General features: G+C 33.3%; 1 protein-coding gene across 4 annotated transcripts in view; it reads left to right on the top strand.

Annotated features, from left to right (window-relative positions):
- Nucleotides 1-19,729, top strand: part of NUP58 (nucleoporin 58) — a 48,116-nt gene that overhangs the window by 17,553 nt on the left and 10,834 nt on the right. For all 4 annotated transcript variants that reach the window (XM_054528813.1, XM_054528814.1, XM_002824092.5 and 1 more), the window contains 9 exons: nucleotides 176-200; nucleotides 1,370-1,435; nucleotides 1,759-1,933; nucleotides 5,830-5,909; nucleotides 7,742-7,860; nucleotides 8,264-8,346; nucleotides 12,192-12,393; nucleotides 17,762-17,860; nucleotides 19,456-19,551. In XM_054528813.1, coding sequence (XP_054384788.1) covers nucleotides 176-200; nucleotides 1,370-1,435; nucleotides 1,759-1,933; nucleotides 5,830-5,909; nucleotides 7,742-7,860; nucleotides 8,264-8,346; nucleotides 12,192-12,393; nucleotides 17,762-17,860; nucleotides 19,456-19,551 — 945 coding nt within the window. The remainder of the gene's footprint in view (nucleotides 1-175; nucleotides 201-1,369; nucleotides 1,436-1,758; nucleotides 1,934-5,829; nucleotides 5,910-7,741; nucleotides 7,861-8,263; nucleotides 8,347-12,191; nucleotides 12,394-17,761; nucleotides 17,861-19,455; nucleotides 19,552-19,729) is intronic.

Consider the following 19,729-nt stretch of genomic DNA (forward strand, 5'->3'; position numbering starts at 1 on the left):
AAATGCTTTGCTTCTGAGTTCATGACGAGTCATGACATCACATGATGTTTACGAGGCAAGCAAAGAAATGCTTAACAGTTTATATTTATACTTTAATTTGTTAATTTAAAGCTTGTATTTGGAGTATGTTGTTCAATTACCAGTTTTTTTACGTGAAGCTTCTTGAATTTTCTAGGTGATAAAACGGGAACAAGACCAGAGTAAGTTTACAAATTTACCCTTAAGACAATTTAATTGAAGAGTTTAACTTATTAAATTGTAGGCAGATGGTATAATTGAAAGTAAATATCATATACATTTAGGAGAAAAAACTTTTTTGTAATGGTATTTGTTAAAAGAAATAATAGACATATGTTCTGGTAAGATAATGAAAGGTCAAATCTTTAGTTTTTAGTCATTAAGAAAATTTAAAACTATTTCTAGAAAGGTGTTTGGTATTTCTCTAATATAAATAAATACAAATATGTGTGTTTATTTCTTTAGTCTATTAAATATTGAACAACTCATGGAACTTTTGGAGCATTTAAAAAATATATGAATTATTGTGTCAGTCACATTTTATGTCCTGGTGTTTTCAGTGAAGAGAATAGCCTCCATATACATCATGTATATGTTTGAAGATGGTCATTCTTATTACCAGTTATATTTTCTCACGTGATTTGCACTATATTAAATAAAGCGTTCATAAATAAATGACAAATTCACTCCTTACAAACATCCTGTGTATATTTTAGCTTACTATTTAAATGAAGAAGATGAGAGAAACTAAGATCTGCATAAGGGTTATGAAATCTGACTCATGATTCCATTGCGGCATGCCAAATTTCACTTGTTCTTATTCTCATTAAATATTTATTATTCCTGTAAACTCTGCCTAGGTCTTATTTTTTCATTCTAATGCATGTTGAAGAACTAACTGAAGTTATTTTTCAAAAGTATTTTGAGCATCTCGTTGTGAGAAGTTTTGTAGACTTTGTTTAATGAATACATTAATATTTTGGAATGGAATAAATTGTCAGTCAGAATCTTTAAGCCAGAGGGAACTTAGTTTAACATCTCACCCAATTTGCAGTATTCTCTGATTTTTTTGTTAGACATTTAGTCAAATGCTTTTAAGTATGTTTTTAATAGATGCCAATCTTCTTAGATAAGAAATCTTCATGTCAGATGAATTGTTAAAATTATTTTATAGATCCTATTTACAATAAATTTATGTTTTTTATAAAGAGCTTTGAAATCATCCAGAGAAGCCATATGTGCTTTTTTGCTATATTTTCTTGTGTCTTAATACTCTAATATTCTATTAAAACTCAGCTGTCAACTTTTTAAAATCTCAGTGATCTTAATACATGTTTTGCATTTTTCTTAGGGATAGTAAAGCTCTGAAGGATGAAAATCTACCTCCTGTCATCTGCCAGGATGTTGAAAATCTCCAGTAAGTGTCAAATATAATTAGATAAATAACACTTGAAGAATTCTAGAATACTTCTTAAGGGGAGCATCTCTTCCTCCTCAAATCGCATCCTAGAGGAGCATCTCTTAACTAGGGTTAAAATGTTAATGCTTTTAGAAATCAGAAAAAAAGCAGAACAACAGGAATTAAAATTGTATAACTGCCATTCTGTAAAAAAGTGTGAACTATAGATGAATTTTTAATTTTGTATTTTAAAACACTTGGACTGTTTTAAGTATATATATATTTTTTGTAGGAAACTAAAGATATATTTTTTAAAACTCAGTTTTATATATATTTTTTAGGAAATTTGTGAAGGAGCAGAAACAAGTTCAAGAAGAAATTAGTAGAATGTCTTCAAAAGCAATGCTTAAGGTACAAGAAGATATTAAAGCTCTGAAGCAGCTCCTGTCGTTGGCTGCCAATGGAATACAGAGAAACACTCTCAACATTGACAAATTGAAAATAGAAACTGCTCAGGTATACCAACTTATGGCCATTTTACCATAGGGTTTTTTTGTTTTGTTTTTTCCAAAATGGAAATAAGATGTTTTGTTTTGTTTTGTTTGTTTTTAATTATAAAATTTGATACAGGCATACCGGTAGAAAACCAGATAACTCATATACTTTAATAATGAGTTTTTATTAAGCGTTTTCTGTATACAAGACAGTATCCTAAGCAATTTGTATCTGTTAAAACCATTAAGTATTTCTGAAAAGACCCAACAAGGTAGGAATTATTATCCCCATTATATAAATAAGAAAAAAAGCACAGAGCTTTGTTAGTAAATTGAAGGGCCTGGATTCAGACCCTGGTAATCCAACTCCAGAGCTTATGCTGTTAACTAACTAGGTTTTATAAGTGTGGTTGCTGGCTAAATTGGCCTATTATATAAGAGGAAACATAGCTAGTCAGAAAATAATGTTTTTTTAACTGTCAGTTATTAAATAAAAATTATATCATGCTGTGTGGATATGAAATTTGATGACTTGCAAGTCGTGGTTAAATCTTAGTTAATAAAAATAGTAGGCCAGCCCTGGTGGCCCCCTCCTATAATCCCAGCATTTTGGGAAGCCGGGGCAGGTAAATCACCTGATGTCAGGAGTTCGAGACCAGTCTGAACAACATGGTGAAATCCCGTCTATACTAAAAATACAATAATTAGTCAGGCGTGGTGGCGCATGCCTGTAATCCCAGCTATTCCGGAGGCTGAGGCAGGAGAATTGCTTGAACCTGGGAGGTGGAGGTTGCAGTGAGCCAAGATTGCACCATTGTACTCCAGCCTGGGCAACAAGAGCAAAACTCCGTCTCAAAAAATTACAAATAAAAATAAATAGTAGTGTGGCTAATGTTGTCTGTCACTAATGTCTACTTGTTTTTCCTCCTTATGGTGTAATATACAATACATATTAAATATATGTAGTTCTTTTCTACCTCAGTGGGAAAGGATGACAATAGGTGATTTATTTGTGTTGTAGTTATCGTAATTACAGAATATACTTGATCTCATCATAGCAGTCTAGAAATCTTTCCGTGAAGTTGTCCCTGATCTGTTAATGAACTTCATGTGAGAGATGCCTTTTTGCTGTGGATTTATCAGAGGGCTGTGATCTTCACAAATGAAGTGGTAGTATTTTAAGTAAAATTTTTATAGGTGCTTTTGGGTCTTTAAGTCCACTATTGGAGAGTATCTTGTAATCTTTTTAATAATGATGTGTTACTAAAAGAGCTACTCTAAACTGTAATGGCTAAAGGGATTTCAAAGACTTTATTGTCTGTCCTCAGATTTCCTGGTCTGTTAACACATTTATTTGGTTAAATACGAATGTAATACAAGTTGAGCATCCCTAATCCAAAATCTGAAATGTTGCAAAATCCAAAACTTTTTGAGTGCTAACATGATGCCACAGGTGGAAAATTCCACACCTGAACTCATGGGATAGGTTACAGTTAAAACTTCGTTTCATGTACAAAATTATTAAAATTGTGTACAGTTACTTTCAGGCTATGTGTATAAGAAACACAAATGAATTTTGTGTTTAAATTTGGGTTCTATCCCCAAGGTGCCTGATTTTATGTATGCAAATATTCCAGAATCAGAAAAATTCTGAAATCCAATACACTTCTGGTCCCAAGCTTTTTGAATATGGAATACTCAACCTGTATTGCCCCGTGTTTCCTCTTCACTTATTCTTCCTAATCATCACGTATGTCCTTTCTAGGGAATAGAAAGAGTTAATTATGTTTTTATACTGGAGAATGTTTAGACTGTGATTAAACATCACATGAAATTATGTGAAATATTTGAAATTATATATAAGTTATATAGAAAACGTAATTAGAGCAAAATAATGGAGGAAGCAAACTTGAAAGAAAGAAGTGAATGCTGTAATGGGACCCATTTTAACTCTAAAACTGAATGATTGCATTCACCGCTGTTTGTGGAGTAGCTGTCATATAGTGGGCACATTAATAGTCTTTTAGATATAAAAAGACAACTCCAAAGGTAGTAAAAGTCTAGTAGGGTGAATGAAATAATAAAAGATTGAGAAGAGCATAAAGGTGGCAAAGGAATAAGAGGTTGGGAGTCAAAAGTTTCCTTAAGGAAGAATCATCTGAGCTGAATTTCAGGAATTTTATAGTTAGTGCATGCTGGGCTTAATACCTAGGTGATGAGTTGATAGGTGCAGCAAACCACCATGGCACCCGTTTACCTATGTAACAAACCTGCACATCTACCCTGGAACTTAAAAAATTAAATTAAATTAAAAAAAAAAGATTTTTCTTTCATGCTCACCAGGTCAAAGAGGAAGAAGAAAAAGAGAAAAAAAAAATTTAAAAAATTTTTTAAAGAAATTTGATCTAAGATTACTCTAATGTCTAGTAGCTACGAACTAATACTCTACTAAGAGTCTAGTGAATTGAAAAAAAAGTTCTGAATCCTGTATAAAGTATCAGTCTTATTTAACCCTAAAACCTTTTCTTCAAAGAAAGCCTTTCTGGGAAATATAAGCAGTTCTGCAGTTAGAACTGATGTAGGCCAGATTCTTATGGAAGACAAAGTCTTTTATATACTTCATTTTTAGTAAGTAACTTGAGTTTAAATTAGGATGGTTCTTCTTTTGGGGTGAGTGGGGGCCTCATGGTTTATTGAAGTTAAATTACTGAGTTCAGCTCTCCAGTCATTCAACTAACATTTTTAAAAGATCTGTTATGTGTCAGGTGCTTCAGCAGGCATTAGGGATCAAGACTTAGACTAGGGAGAGAGTTAAATCCATTAGGTGATATGATCCAGGTGCAAGGGTTTTGTAGGGGCACAGAGGCCTCAAGTGGGCATTTTTATCATCTGTCCAGTGTAGATTACCTTTACATTGAGTCTTGAAAAAGAGGAAAGTATCATGAACGAGGGTATGGGCATGTCTGAAGATCTTCAAGCAGTTTAGTGTTATGAGAGTCTGGGCCTGGCTAGAGTCAGTGCTTACAGAGGTAGCAGGGGTCAGAGTCTTGAATCACCTACACATGTATTTGTACTGGAGTGGGGTGGGATGGAAGCCTGAGTTGAGTGAAAAGGATGTAGAAAAAACAGTCATCAACTTAGCAGCTTGGCAGTTTAATGAGGAAGAGATGTTGCTACAGGGAATATAAAGTTAAAGTAACTCTTTGTGAAATAAAGAATACTTAAATAGAGGTCAAAAATATAGTGAAATGATAGGAATGTGGAATGTAAGGGGGTAAACAGAATACTAATCTTGAAAAAACGTTGGCTGGAATTGTAGAAAGCAATATAAGAATGGTTGAGTGTGTAAGCTTTGAAAGATCCAGTTCTCCGGTCTTCTAGCAACATGATATTGGTCAAGTTACTTAATGGCTTTGTAAATCCATTTCTTCATCTATAAAGAGAGAAACATTCCCTACATTGTAATGTTGTCCTTGAGAAGTAACTTTTAGCATAGTGTTTGGTACATAGCAAGCACCCAAATGGTTAATTGTGCCTGCCTCAGCCTCAACATTATTATTACTACCTGCCTTTTTAAAAAAAAAAGTATTTTCTGCATTTATATTAATGCTTTTAAGTAGTAATATAATCTTTACGCTGTAAATGAATTCACTTCGTGAATCCTGCAGAAATCCATAGTTTTAAAAATAGATCTACAGCTCTTTATAAGTTTGTTAAAACTGTAATTTGTCTGCTCTTGAAAGGTTTTAGCAACTTGTGAAGCAGCTTCATCCATAATATGTTCTTATAGCATGAACCTCCAAGGTATTGTTTGAAGTTTCAGTCCAGAGACTGAATATGTTTTTTCGTATGGTATTTTTAACATAACTCTTAACTCGCTTTTTTTTTTTTTTTTTTTTTAATCCTCTGGTGTATTAGGAGTTAAAGAATGCTGAAATAGCTTTAAGAACCCAGAAGACACCACCTGGACTTCAACATGAATATGCAGCTCCTGCTGAGTAAGTTGCTGGATTTTTAAAAACAAATGTTTCTCACTTTCAGAAAGCAGAACAGTAATAATAGTATACAAACTAAATATTTTTAGTATAGTATGTGGAAAGGCTGAGCCAATAAGCACTTTACATGGATTTTAAATTTCATAATAACCCTAAAAAGGTTTATCTCCATTAACACCATTTGACTGCAGGGTAAGTGAAGGCTAAGATCTGAGCTTTTCACCACTATTATGCATTTATACTTCATGTACATATTACTTACAGAGTCTACTCCATTTTATTAAATTTTGCTGGTAATGGAAAATTACCATTATTCATTTACATAGGTAATACATGTTCTGGAAGAAAAATTAGAAAATATAGATAAGTAGAAGAAAAAACCAACCTGTAATCACATCACTCAGCTTGTATATACATTTGGCTTTCATACATGTAAAATATATCTTGTCTCTTATGTCCTTCCATGTTGATGAAGATAATAACTGATGTTTACCAAATGCTTACTATTTCCCATGCAGTGTGCTTAGGACTATACATGCTTTACCTTTATATTTCACAAGATCTCTGTAGCTGTTGTTACTCCAATTTTAGCGATAAAGAGACTGAGGTATGCAAAAGTGAGTTGAGTGGTGGAGGTCTGTTTGATTCCTGGTCCCTCACAATTAATTAATTAACTTGTAGAGATGCCATTTCACAGTGTTGCCTAGGCTGGTCCTAGGCTAAAGTGATTCTCCTGCCTCAGACTCCTAAAGTGCTGGGATTACAGATGTGAGCCACCACGCCTGGCCCCTTACTTATTTTATTCTTTTAGTTTTTTATTATAATTTTGGTCTACAGAAAAGTTTCAAGATGAGAACTAAAAATTCCTGTATGCCTTTCATTCCAATTTCCTACATATTAACATTTTTACCATATTTTTGTTCCTCACATTCTATATGTATATATACATTTCTCCCCCAAACAGTTTGGGTTATTTGCAGAAATAATGTTCACTATGCTAAAGTACTTCAGTGGATATTTCTTAAAAATAAGGATATTCTCATACTTAACAGTTCTCAAAGTCAGGAAATTCATAATGCCCATGATATTCCTCTTACTCAGATTGGCATGGGATGTGCTTCCTCACTGGACTTCCTCTACTATTTTATCCCTCTGTCTTGTACTTAATACTGCCATCAGAGCTAATTTTGCAAAATGCATTCATGGTTGCCCATTTTTTACTGAAAAACATTCAGATTCCTTTGTATACTATTCAAGATACTTTCTTTTTTTAATCTAGCACTCTCTGTGGGTAAATTTATTAGAAAAGTAGCAATAATTACATGTGCTTTCTGTAGTATACTATGGTGTTCTCAGATTATAAATTTTATTGATAAAATGACTATAAATTCTTAATTCTGAAATCTGGTTGGTAGACGTTTCTACTTTATTTTAAATTTATTTTAACCTTACAGAAAACTTCCAAAATAGTGGTACAGAGAATTTATTTATATCACTTCCCTTGCTTCCCCTAATGTTAACTTATAACTATAGTATAATTACCAAGAACAGGAAACTAAAATTGTTACAATATTATTAACTAAACTACTACACTTACTGAAATTCAACCAGTTTTTCCACTAATGTACTTCTGTTTCAGCATCCTATTTGGGATTCACAGTGCATTTGTAATTTCTCCTTAATCTCTTCCAGTCACAGTTATTCAGTCCTTCCTTTCCTTGGATAACCTTGATACTTTCGAAGACTATTAAATTATTGCAGAATATTCCTTAATTTGGATTTGTCACTCCAAATTAAAAAAACGTTTGATCTGACTTTTTAAATGTTTTTTAAAGCTACTTCAGAATCTTGGTTCAGCAATTTGAGGTACAGCTTCAGCAGTACAGGCAGCAGATTGAAGAACTAGAAAACCATCTTGCCACTCAAGCAAATAATTCACATATAACCCCTCAAGGTAACATGCTTACTGTGGTAATTTTTTTTTGAACTTTTGTTTGTAGGAGATAGATGTGGTTATATAATAGGTATTCTGGATAACTACTGGTAGCCCCTTTAAGAAAATTTCCTTAAAAGTCATTTACTACTCCTTTATTCCCTATAAATATAATATGCTTTATTATATGAATTGTTACTGTGGTAACAAGGGCAGAAATCTTAGGGCCTTCCCCCCAGATTTCTTTTGTAGACATTCTTCTCTCAGTCTGCTACTCTGTATGTTCTCTAGCCATGAGAACGTTGATAGAGTTTTTTTCTCCTACACGTTAACTATGCCAAAAATTGGACTCAAGTAGAAAAATAAAATGGATTGTGCTATATATCTGTATATATTTGGGTGATAATGTAATTTTCTTTTATAGATTTGTCAATGGCTATGCAGAAAATTTATCAAACATTTGTAGCTTTAGCGGCACAACTTCAGTCTATTCATGAAAACGTAAAGGTAAGTTTTCATTGCCCATTTATCTACCTGGATATGTAGACCCAAGTATTTGTTCATCTGGGGACAAATGTGTCCATGCTTGATACAGAAATAGCTAAAATTATATACAAGTGAAAAGATGAAAACTACTCTAATCCATAACGTACCCAGACATAACGGTTGATAATACCTGTTCTTTTAAAAAAGATCCAAGTACCCTGTAGTCTGTTGTTATAACTTTTTTTAAGCAGTGTATTGTGAATAACTTTCTATATTAATACACATATTTCCTGAATATCATTTTTAATAGTTAATGCAGGAGTTTGTCGTATGTTTGTACATTGTTTAACCCATTTTCTGTTGGATATTTAGGTGGTTTCTATTTCTTTACCACTATAAATAGCACTATAGAAAATAGGCATTCTTAGCCAGGCACAGTGGCTCACACCTGTAATCCCAGCACTTTGGGAGGCCGAGGCGGGCGAATCACAAGGTCAGGAGTTCGAGACCAGCCTGGCCAATATGGTGAAACCCCATCTCTACTAAAAATACAAAAATTAGCCGGGTATGGTGGCGGGCACTTGTAGTCCCAGCTACCTGGGAGGCTGAGGCAGGAGAATCGCTTGAAATCAGGAGGTGGAGGTTACAGTGAGCTGAGATCACACCGCTGCACTCCAGCCTGGGCAACAGAGCAAGATTCCGTCTCAAAAAAAAAAAAAAGAAAAAATAAGCATTCTTAGTAGCAAATGATTTTGTACTACCTTAATTTTATCTGTTTTAAATGTTTATTGGCCACTGCATTAAAAACTAGCTTACAGCATTTCTCCCTTCTAAAGACAGGGAACTGTTTGTGTTTATTAAATAATGTAAATAAAATGATTTATCACTGAATATTTAGACTGACTCTCGCTTTTTTTTTTTTTTTTTTTTTTTTTTGAGACAGGCTCTTGCTCTGTTGCCCAGGCTGGAGTTCAGTGGCATGATCTTGGTTCACTGCAACCTCCACCTCCTGGGTTCAAGTGATTCTCATGCCTCAGCCTCCTGAATAGCTGGGACTACAGGCACGTGTCACTACGCCTGGCTAATTTTTTGTATTTTTAGTAGAGACAGGGTTTTGCCATGTTGCACAGGCTGGTCTCGAACTACTAAATTCAGGCAGTCCTCCCTCCTCGGCCTCCCAAAGTGCTAGGATTTATGGGCATGAGCCACTGCACCCAGCCTGAATATTTTGACTCTCATATAATAACGTGAGTTTTAAAAATGTATTTAAGTGAAATGTTCAAGGTACGTACATCTTTTCTAACTAATTGAGCAAATGTAATTAAACTCTTTAATCTTAGAGTGTATGTGGTCCAAAATTCAAGTGGCGAAACCTGAGTCTAGATAAATTATCAACTGTGTAGAATAGAGTTTAATTGGAATTATCAACATTTTCATTTTTATTTTGATTTCATGCATAGTAAGAATTTTTTTAAGTTAACCATTTAAATTACACCATTTTTGAAATGGTAGTGCACTTTAGACCTTTTGCTTTAGTAGATTTAAAACTGTAACCCAAATCTTTAAATTTTGTTCTAAAGGAGGAATTTTATCAGATTTAAAAAAAATTCTGTTAGTGTATAATAAATGTTACTTTAATTTTTTAATAAAATCAATGTATGGCACTTTGAAGTCCGTTGTGCAGAATTTTTTTCCTTAATTTTTATTATGAAATCTTTCAAATATACACAAAAGTAGGCTATCATTATAATGAATGCCCAGGTATGACTACCTAATTTCAACCATTATCAAAACCCTGCTGAACTTGTTTTATCAATGCTCCACAGAAGATGCTTTTTTCCCCCCCGAAGTATTTCAGAGCAAATGCCAGGTGTAAATGTACATATTTTTTAACAGCACTTTCTCCTCTCTGGTTTGGAAAATATATCATTTTTGGTAATATGACCATAAAACAGTGAGACCAAGACCACATAAAACTGCCCTAGATCACATCAAATAAACGTTGTAGACATGAAATTTTGACCTACTCTTTAAGCAACCCAAGAACAAAAGGATATTCCTGAGAACCAAAGAATATTTTATAATCAGATTTGGTATGTTGCCATTATTTTTAGCTTAGTTTAGTGAGCAAACTAAGCTCTAGGTTTCTTTATTTCTTGTAGAAATCTCACAAGACATTTTTTTGTTCGTTTTGTTTTTCATTAGGTAATCTGTTGAAACAGGCGTTAACTATCTTATCCAGCCAGGCCTCAGGAACATGAACACATTTGGAAGTTTTAGCAATTTGTTTTATAAATCATGGCTGATGACAGCGTTTTTGTTTGTTTGTTTTATTATTTTGTTTTGTTTTGTTGAGACAGGGGCTTGCTCTGTTGCCCATGCTAGAGTGCAGTGGCGTAATCATGACTCATTGCAGTCTCAATCTCCTGGGCCCAAGCGATCCTCCCACCTCAGCCTCAGCCTCTTGAGTAGCTAGGTCTACAGGCATGCACCACCACACCTAGCTAATTTTTTAACTTTTTGTAGAGAGGGGCACTTGCTGTGTTGCCCAGGCTGATCTTAACTCCTGGCCTCAAGGAGTCCTCCTGCCTAGACCTCCCTAAGGGCTGGGATTATAGGTGGGAGCCACCGCGGCCAGCCTGTTTCTTTTAACTAATGGTCTTAAGTTTCTAAGGTGGATCATTATTTTCCATTATCTGAAGTAGAACTAAAATTTATGGGATACTGATGCTTGCCCAGGAAAAGGAAGGGTGGATTTGCAAGAGATCGGTAGTGCTTGTTTTTCTTACATCATATGTCTTGATTCTGGCTTTATATCTTCCCCAATATCCAGTTCTTGGCAGGCCCCCTTTTTTAATACATCATAAATGTAGCAAAGTTTGGAATTGGAACATCAAACACTGACATCCACACAAAAAGGGCGATGATAGCTTTTAAATACTATAAACAACAGTAAGATTTTTAACTGCTGTATTTGTTATAATCAGAACCTAATGTTTACTAATTTCTGCTAAGAAATGTAAGAAATATGAAAAATCTGTGTCTCTTCAAAAAGTGGTTAAAAACCTATCTAAATTAGGCTAAATCTTCAGTGAAAGCATAAAATAATTCTAAAGTGAAACAGAATTGTTGCTGTTAATGGCCTTAATCAAGGCAGATGGATTGGGTAAAAGCAGCTCACTATGAACTTGGGAATTTTTCTTACTCTGGAGTTATAAACTCACTTTTTTTCTTTGAGGCGGGTGGTTGGGTTCATAACTTTAACATGAATCAAGTCTCATTGTACAATGGTCAAATAATAGCAATAAAGTAGAAGCCCTCATCATACCCTCCAAGCACTGCTGAAGTGCAACACCTTATTTTAGCATGTGTTACCCAGGCCTTCTAAAAAATGTACTTATAAGTATATATATTTAGTGCTGACTTTTTTTCCTTTCTTTTTTTTTTTTTTAACTTTTAATCAAAAGGCTATGAAAAGGTTGGACATTTGAGGGGAAAGTTTCTTGAAAAACTGGAATATTTATTTTTAAATTCTTTTCATTCATCCATCTGCACATTGTTGGAGTATTTAAATATTACTCTGTCTAAAAGCTTAGCTGATTTATTTTAAACAAGGCCTCACAAAGACAGTATTTTAGGAAGCATATTGTAAGGATAGGGAGTAAACTATTCAAGGGAGCAGTAGAACTCTTGAACTCATCACTTCCTACACCAAAGTGCGTTATTAGCACTCTGATTTGCAGTTTGGATTGAATGTATAATATTGGGAGTGTCTGGTAACTTACAGTTATATTCATCCACGTATTACCATAGTCAATGTGGAACTTCATTTAGCCGTTTTGTTTGTTTATTTTTTATTCTTTTAGGTTCTGAAAGAACAGTACCTTGGCTACAGGAAAATGTTCTTGGGAGATGCTGTTGATGTGTTTGAAACAAGGCGAGCAGAAGCCAAGAAGTGGCAGAACACACCCAGAGTTACTACTGGACCCACCCCTTTCAGCACCATGCCAAACGCAGCAGCCGTTGCCATGGCTGCAACACTTACACAGCAGCAACAGCCTGCTACAGGTCTGAACGCATTCAAGTTATAGCTTCTTACTGTTCCAATGCAGAACATTTATGTGCGTTTTTATAAGTCTTCCATTTGTGTGAGCACTGAAGAAATTTCTATGAGTAGCTGTTCCAATACAATCTAAAATTGTGATGGACACAATTATAAACATACCTGATAAAAAAGGCAGGGTAGTCTTAGCAATAATTATACATCAATTAGATATTGAATATTGTGAATCTACTTAATGTTATTTGCTGTATTGCTATAAATGCCCTTTAGAACATGGTGTTTCACTAGTGAATTACATTTAAGAATAACATTAGATTCTGAAATCATGATTGTACCATTTATTGTTTTAAAGTCAGAGATCATCCATCCATTCGTTGAATTTTTCATATATGATACTGACAGATGGTGCATTCTCATTTTCCTCATACATAGTGATTACAAAGTACCCACATTCAGGATGAAGTATGCTTTTATTGACTGAAGGTATGTTGAAGATCAGTAGGCTTGTTTGTATATATGTTGACTGTAAACAGAATACAAGCCCTCTAAACCAAATTTTGAAGAAGATAAATGCTAGAATTGTACCTTTTCAAGGTGAACAGAACAGCAAGAGCAGGAAAAAGATGTTTTGAGATGTAGATTGCACATTAAGGAGCAACTGGGAAGTTGAACAGATGAAAATAATTGGTGACATGGAAAGCAGATTGTTTTATTCCTTGGTTTAGTTACACTTCTAATTAGAGAAACATTTTTTGTGGTCATTCTACAGTGTTTTATTTGGTCCTGTGTCTTTCGGAGGTTAATAATTATCTTAATCCTGCCATCCCTTTTGTCAGGTTTGAAGCTTGATGTGGAAAAATAGTCTTAATTGATATTGATTTTTTTATTTTAATCATTCATAAATTTCTTGGTAATGCTTATTATTCAATAGCATGTGTCTTTCTGAGAGTTCCATATAGTCCAGTAGTACATTATAATACACACAAAAAAATTAATACATACTTAGATTGCATTCAAGCTACCTATACTAGGGAAGCATTCTCTGGTTTTCACTACTGGCAGTTTAAAAAATTGTTCTTCACATTTGGAGATGACAGAATTGACTTGCCATAAGTAAAGGGTTGATGATAGATTCATGCCAAATCCTCCATATCCCGTGGCTGGACCCGTGTGAATAGTGGCTCGCATGAGCACTGTCTGGTAGCTCTCTAGCTGGCTGGAGTGTAGGATTGCATTCTTAAGTTATGGAGGGAAAAAGTCATTATGGGATTGATTCCTTTGAGGATTGATATTTCTTCTTAAAAGGAATCAATCCCATAATTATGACCATCAGCTCTCATGATTACTTAACCAGTTAATCAAACCAACCATAGTACTAGTTTACTTTTTAGAGCCAGTATTAATCCTAAAGTAGATAAGTGTAGATTTGGTTAAGTGTTCTTTGAACATAGTGAATTTCCATTCTATTAAATAAAACTTGAGAAATGTCAGTTATATAAACAGTTATGTTGTAAGTGAATATATTCTATGATAAATACCTAAACTTGAAGCAAAACCTCCTGTCAAGGGTTTGTGTGTGTGTGTGTGTGTGTGTGTGTGTGTGTTTAACTTTCTTATCTATAGACTATTATTTTGAGAAATTCATAGGTTTTCACTTATACATTTTGAGCTTGTGGATATATGGAGATGTATCTAAATGAGTGCCTACTATGTGCTGGGCTCGAGGAATACAAAGGTAGACAATATAGATTTGGTCTTTGCCCTCTGTGGTGGTTGAGAATATTAGCTTAATCTGGAGTATTCTTGAAGAGCCTTTTGCTCATAGGCTTTAATTTTGTCTGTGACTTTTGCCAGGCTTTGGGGAAATTGACTGCCTTCACTCTTCCCTGAAACTTTGAAGTCCACATAAGGGCTTTCTAATCAGATGGCAGAAATTATAATTTATTAACCTAAACAACCTTACAGTGTTTTCGCTTTGAATTGTATGAATTCTTAGAACTGAGAAGCTAAACAACAGTGATAACAATTTTACATTTCTTTCTCCTTTTGTTTCTCTAAAGGTCTCCCAGGCCTTCCCAGTCAAAATTTTTATTATTTTAGACATGTCATCATGATGTGAGATTTATGAGCTCTGTTAGATACATTTAGAAATGTCCCTATTTATTGAATGGTGTTTTGTAACCCATAAGTTATCCCTTATGCCCTGTGACTTCTGTGAAATCTTTGTTTTTAAGTGCCAGTAACAAATTTTAGACCATCTAGATGAAGGTAGAGAGAGCTTATGCATTGTTTTTATACATCACTGTTGAACTATACAAGATTTGAGTTATCAGAAGGGTTTTGCTTTTATTTGCATATGAAATTTTTATTAACATGAATATGGGCACAGAGCAAATAGCTTCTTAGACTGCCGCCTTCTGAAGGTGGCTTCTGTATCTTTCTCAGAGGAGGAGGAATAGACTTAAACGACTTCTTTGTCCTTCAATTTTTTTTAATGAAAAAATATACTAGGGCTTAGGCATGTGTGATTTACAGTTATTTGTTCTGAAGGCTGCAGAGAATTGAAAATCCAGCAGGCTATTTGTGTATGAAATCATGAGCATCGATACGTGGATAACGTAGTTTCATGTTGGCAGAACTTGACACTTGTCTATAAGTGCTTCCCAAGCCTCCTGAAAAACTGAAGACATTTACATTGGGCTTTTCAGTATAATTTTAATTTAGGATAGGTTTTTTAGCAATGTACCTGGAATTGAGTTTTGCTATTGTGTTTTGACACTTTTAAGAGTTCTTGATGTTTACATAATAAGACTTTCTTATGTGACTTAGCTGCTGTTTTAAGGAGAGCCAAGACGTTTTGTTAGGAATTCCTACTTTTTAGCTTAGTGTAGGTTTGGACATTTAAGGTGTAGTGTTAAATAGGAAACGTTAAGTATTTCATCTTAGTTTCTTGTGGTTTTGTGATTTTGTTGTATTTAATAACCAAAGGAACATTACCCATTAAATCAGTAAGAGTAAAATTTTTCAAACTGGGGAAAATGCATTTTAGGTTTTTTAAAGAAAAATTATTTTAAAATGTGACTTAGAAATAACCATACTAATTACATTAGGCATTTGGGGTGATCATGGAAAATTATGAAATATTTTTAGCACTTTAGTCCTTTTTCTGTTAATGCAGTTTTACTTTTAAGAAAGTAGAAAATTTATTCTGGAAAATATGAATTACAGTGCTAAACCTGGTTTTGTTGTGTGTGAATATATTATATGGTAACTTTTGTAAAATGTTACTCTACATGAAGATTTCACTTTGGCCAGTCATTGGTGTATATCACTACACACTTAATTTTATTTATGGAAATAAGAACCTCTCATTGAATGACTATTCAAATTTCAAAGCAGACTTCTTGAATTGTTTACGTAACTTTTGCCTGAAGGATTTAGACTGCTTTCTAATAGTGAAACTAATATATATGGTGGCCAGAGTGTAATATATGCTAATACTTTGGCATGGGAGATATTTATTATGAGTTTTTACTATTAAAAAATGTTATACATTTGCCTAAGAGTTTTATAAATGATGTTGCCTTCAGAATTTGTGTGAAGGTACAAAACTAAAAATATCATGTATCTGATGTGCAATGGAAAGTCTTATCATTAGATATGAGTTCTTGATTATATTCTGAATATTGATGATTAGAAAAATCTTATGTTCTGTTGCTCTTAACAACAGACCCACACACAACAAAAAGCATGCTATTTGAGTAACTCTTATGACTTACAAGGCTGAGGGCTGTGGTGTGCATTATTCTTTAGGGTCTTCCACCAGCAGTGCCTCCTATTAACCTGTGACAAACAAGTCTCTCAATGTTAAAGAAACTGGACATGTGTTTTTTATGTTTTTTGTTAGGAATCAGAAAGTATAATAATATGCTTGGTTTCTTTTTCCTATAGTAACATTTTACAAAAGAGCTGCTAGGCAGGTATTTTATTCTCAAATTGATCTCAAACTGGATGTAAAATTTTAAATTATTTTTTTAATAGTAGTATAAGAATTCTGGCTGCTATTAGTTATTGTTTGTTTTCTGGGTAGAAGCTATTAGAAAAGTCCAGTTTCTGTCCCAGTGTAGCAAAATGTAGTTCCTCGGTTGTTTTTCTTTAAATGCTTTATAATTTTACACTACCTTTTTAATATACAAACCTCATTCTTCATTGGATAACTTGAAGGCTTTGATTTCTTTAAAAATTTAAATTTTAGTGTGTATATTACTTTGACAGTTCCCTCATCTTTGAGATGCACTGATCACTGTGCTTGAAAAAGACAATACTGAAGATTGTACTATGAAGTTTATTGAATAATTTTCATAAATTATTTATCCAAGTGAGAGATTTTTAGATTTTTGTATTCTGCTTAGTTTTTAAAAAAATAGTAGTTTAAGAGAGGCTAGTAAGTTTGATGCTATTCTTGCCAAACAAACTCAGCCAAAATCTTTAAAGTAACAAGTGGGAAAAGGATGACTAATCGTTCTGCTTCTGAGTACATTTTCCAAAACGTTGGAAAGAAACTTCTGAATTGAAATCTTGAATGTATTGAATCTGTCAAGGTACACAGCGGTGCCTTTGTAAATGTTCATTACTTTATTTAATCAGGTGATAAGTGGTGTAATGTAGCAGAGCTTAAGAATAGAACTCAATTATCACTTTTTGTGAACAAGTTGGAATTGTCATGTTACTGTGTAATTGATTTGCTTTACAATGAACAATAAATTTAATAAAATAAAACATTGTCTTGTTTTTTATCTACTTATTGTATATATCATTTATATTTCATATGAGAAATCATGCCTAGTTTTTTGGGTACTTACTCTTATGAAATAACATGATAGTTTTGCCATGTTAGTGTCAGTCTCTCTTGATCAATTGAGACTTGACTCTAACACTAAGGAGCTTGATTTAAAAAAAGTAAAAACCGTTTACTGATTATACCAACTAGTTTTATCAGAAAACAAGTGAGGAGATCTAAAATAATTCTAGCAGTAAATCTAAAGGAATGATAATTTATGATACATTAAAGATTTCAAATTATTTAGTAGATTAAACTAACATTTATCTTTCATTGCGGTAAGCCTCTTTTAATTGTCTAGTTCTGAACAGGTTAATTTTTTTAAAATCTTTTTTTAATTTTTGGATAGATAAATCAGTTTGGATAGATAAGTTAGACTGGAGAGACATCCTGAAAACTAAGTTTTAACAAATGGAATCAGTTAAAAGTAATCACTGTTCATTTTAAAAATAATTTCATAAAGAATCTTTAATCTTGAAAGAGTAAGGCAAATTTGTTTTTTTTCCCCCCCATTTTTTTTTTTTTTATACCAGGGCCACAGCCATCTCTGGGAGTTAGTTTTGGAACGCCATTCGGCTCAGGTATTGGCACTGGCTTGCAATCAAGTGGCTTAGGTTCTTCAAACCTTGGAGGTACACTTTAACTTTTCTAATATTTCATTGAACTATTATATATTTGAATTGATACTAGCCTGTAAAAAAAAAATTTCTAAGAGAATCTGCTGCTATTTTGGAAGTTAAGGTTCCATCTGGCAAAAACGATTCTCAAACGTAATTATTGCTTTCTAATATTAGATTTAGAACTTAAAGAATCATTCCATCTTCTGTGAATAGCAAATATAAAGTATTAAAATTAAGTGGTAGGCATGTTCATGTTTTCAAAGCAATATGCTGGCACATGAACTTGAAAATTCTTTAATTTTAATCATCTTAATTAAAAATCTTAAAATTAATAGTCTTAATGTTAGTTTGGAGTCTGAACTACTTCTGGATGATATACGTTCTCCTAATCAGTATCTTCTTTTTTCTGAAAATGAGTACTTAGGGAAATTATTATGAATTGAACAGCTCAACTCATGTCCATTTCTAAGCACATTTGGCAAATTTGCCTATATACATACTTGTTTACATAAGCAATTAAGCTTATTTTAATACTTTCATAAGTTTAGTAAGTTAAGTCCTCTGCAAAAACATCATGCTAAATACAAATGCATTCACAATTCTTTGATGTGGATAACTGAAAGTTGGTTGTGTTTTCACAGGCACATTATAATGTAATGAATAAGTTGCCCTTATTTCCACTAAAATATAAGACAGGAGACCTAAAAGCTATTACGGTTGTTTAATATAGACTCTGTTCTAAATTAGGAATTATTAGAATCATGGCAGATAGCATAATTCCTATAATCTATAATTAATTTGCCATCACATTTCTTATTGTTACAGGCAATGATACTGTCACACTCAGTATTTTAGATAAGCTATTACAAAATAACTGAAAAAGAATTTGAACTTTATTTGTAGAGCACCTGTCTCTTAGGAGAGTGGAAACTAGTCTTCAAGAATGTCATGAACTTTGTGTGATGAAAAATACTTCTTTTTTTAAATGATGAAGATAGTATTGTTAAGAGAAAAACCATGATATTCTCACCACCAATTTTTCACTGTTAAACTTGCTGGTAGTATGGCAGGAATCTACTGTTACTGAGTAGATTTAAAGTGCTTGATTATGTAGTTATGCAGAGTTTTTCAGTGGTTCAGATTCTTAATTAAAAATGTTTTGGGAAAGAGCAGAGTAAAATAACCTTGTAGTATTTGTGTTTACATTGTAGTGCATGTCATGCTTATTAATGTATTTAGTCCTTTTTTTGTGAAATGAAATACCCCTAAAGTGGAAGTGGTTATAACTGACTAAAATCATACTTGAATGGTGGGTAAAATTTTCTAGCACATTTAAAAGAGAAAATACTAATTTCTTTTTTATGGCCTTGTTCTTTAAAAATTGATGGGTCACAAACTTAGTCTAAACAGATATAAACGTTTTATTTCAGAATTAGTCTAGTTCTTCTAAAAGTCTCATGCAAAGGAGTAAGCAGATTTCCTTAATAAGGCCATGTTTTTCAGCACTGTATCTGTTAGACCTCTGATGATTTTCGGTTGTACTTGTCCGTATCCTTTAACCTGTGTTTTATGTGCCATTGTATATTTTTCTATTACCCTTCCACTAGGATTTGGAACTAGCTCTGGTTTTGGATGCAGCACCACAGGGGCCTCCACATTTGGATTTGGAACAACAAATAAACCCTCAGGAAGTCTTAGTGCAGGTTTGTGTGTTTCTGCCTGGATTTCAGGCAAATTTAAAGGTGTAAATTATTTAATTTAAAAGTATGTGTTGTTATTTCCAATAACCCAAAAAGTTCCCTCCCTGATTCAGTTTTTACTCCCTGGATGAAGTGTGCAAGCCTAACTAATCATTTTACTTTATCTCTCTCATAAACTAAA

Source organism: Pongo abelii, chromosome 14 (genome assembly GCF_028885655.2).
Source record: "Pongo abelii isolate AG06213 chromosome 14, NHGRI_mPonAbe1-v2.0_pri, whole genome shotgun sequence".
In the NCBI taxonomy this organism is placed as follows: Eukaryota; Metazoa; Chordata; class Mammalia; order Primates; family Hominidae; genus Pongo; species Pongo abelii.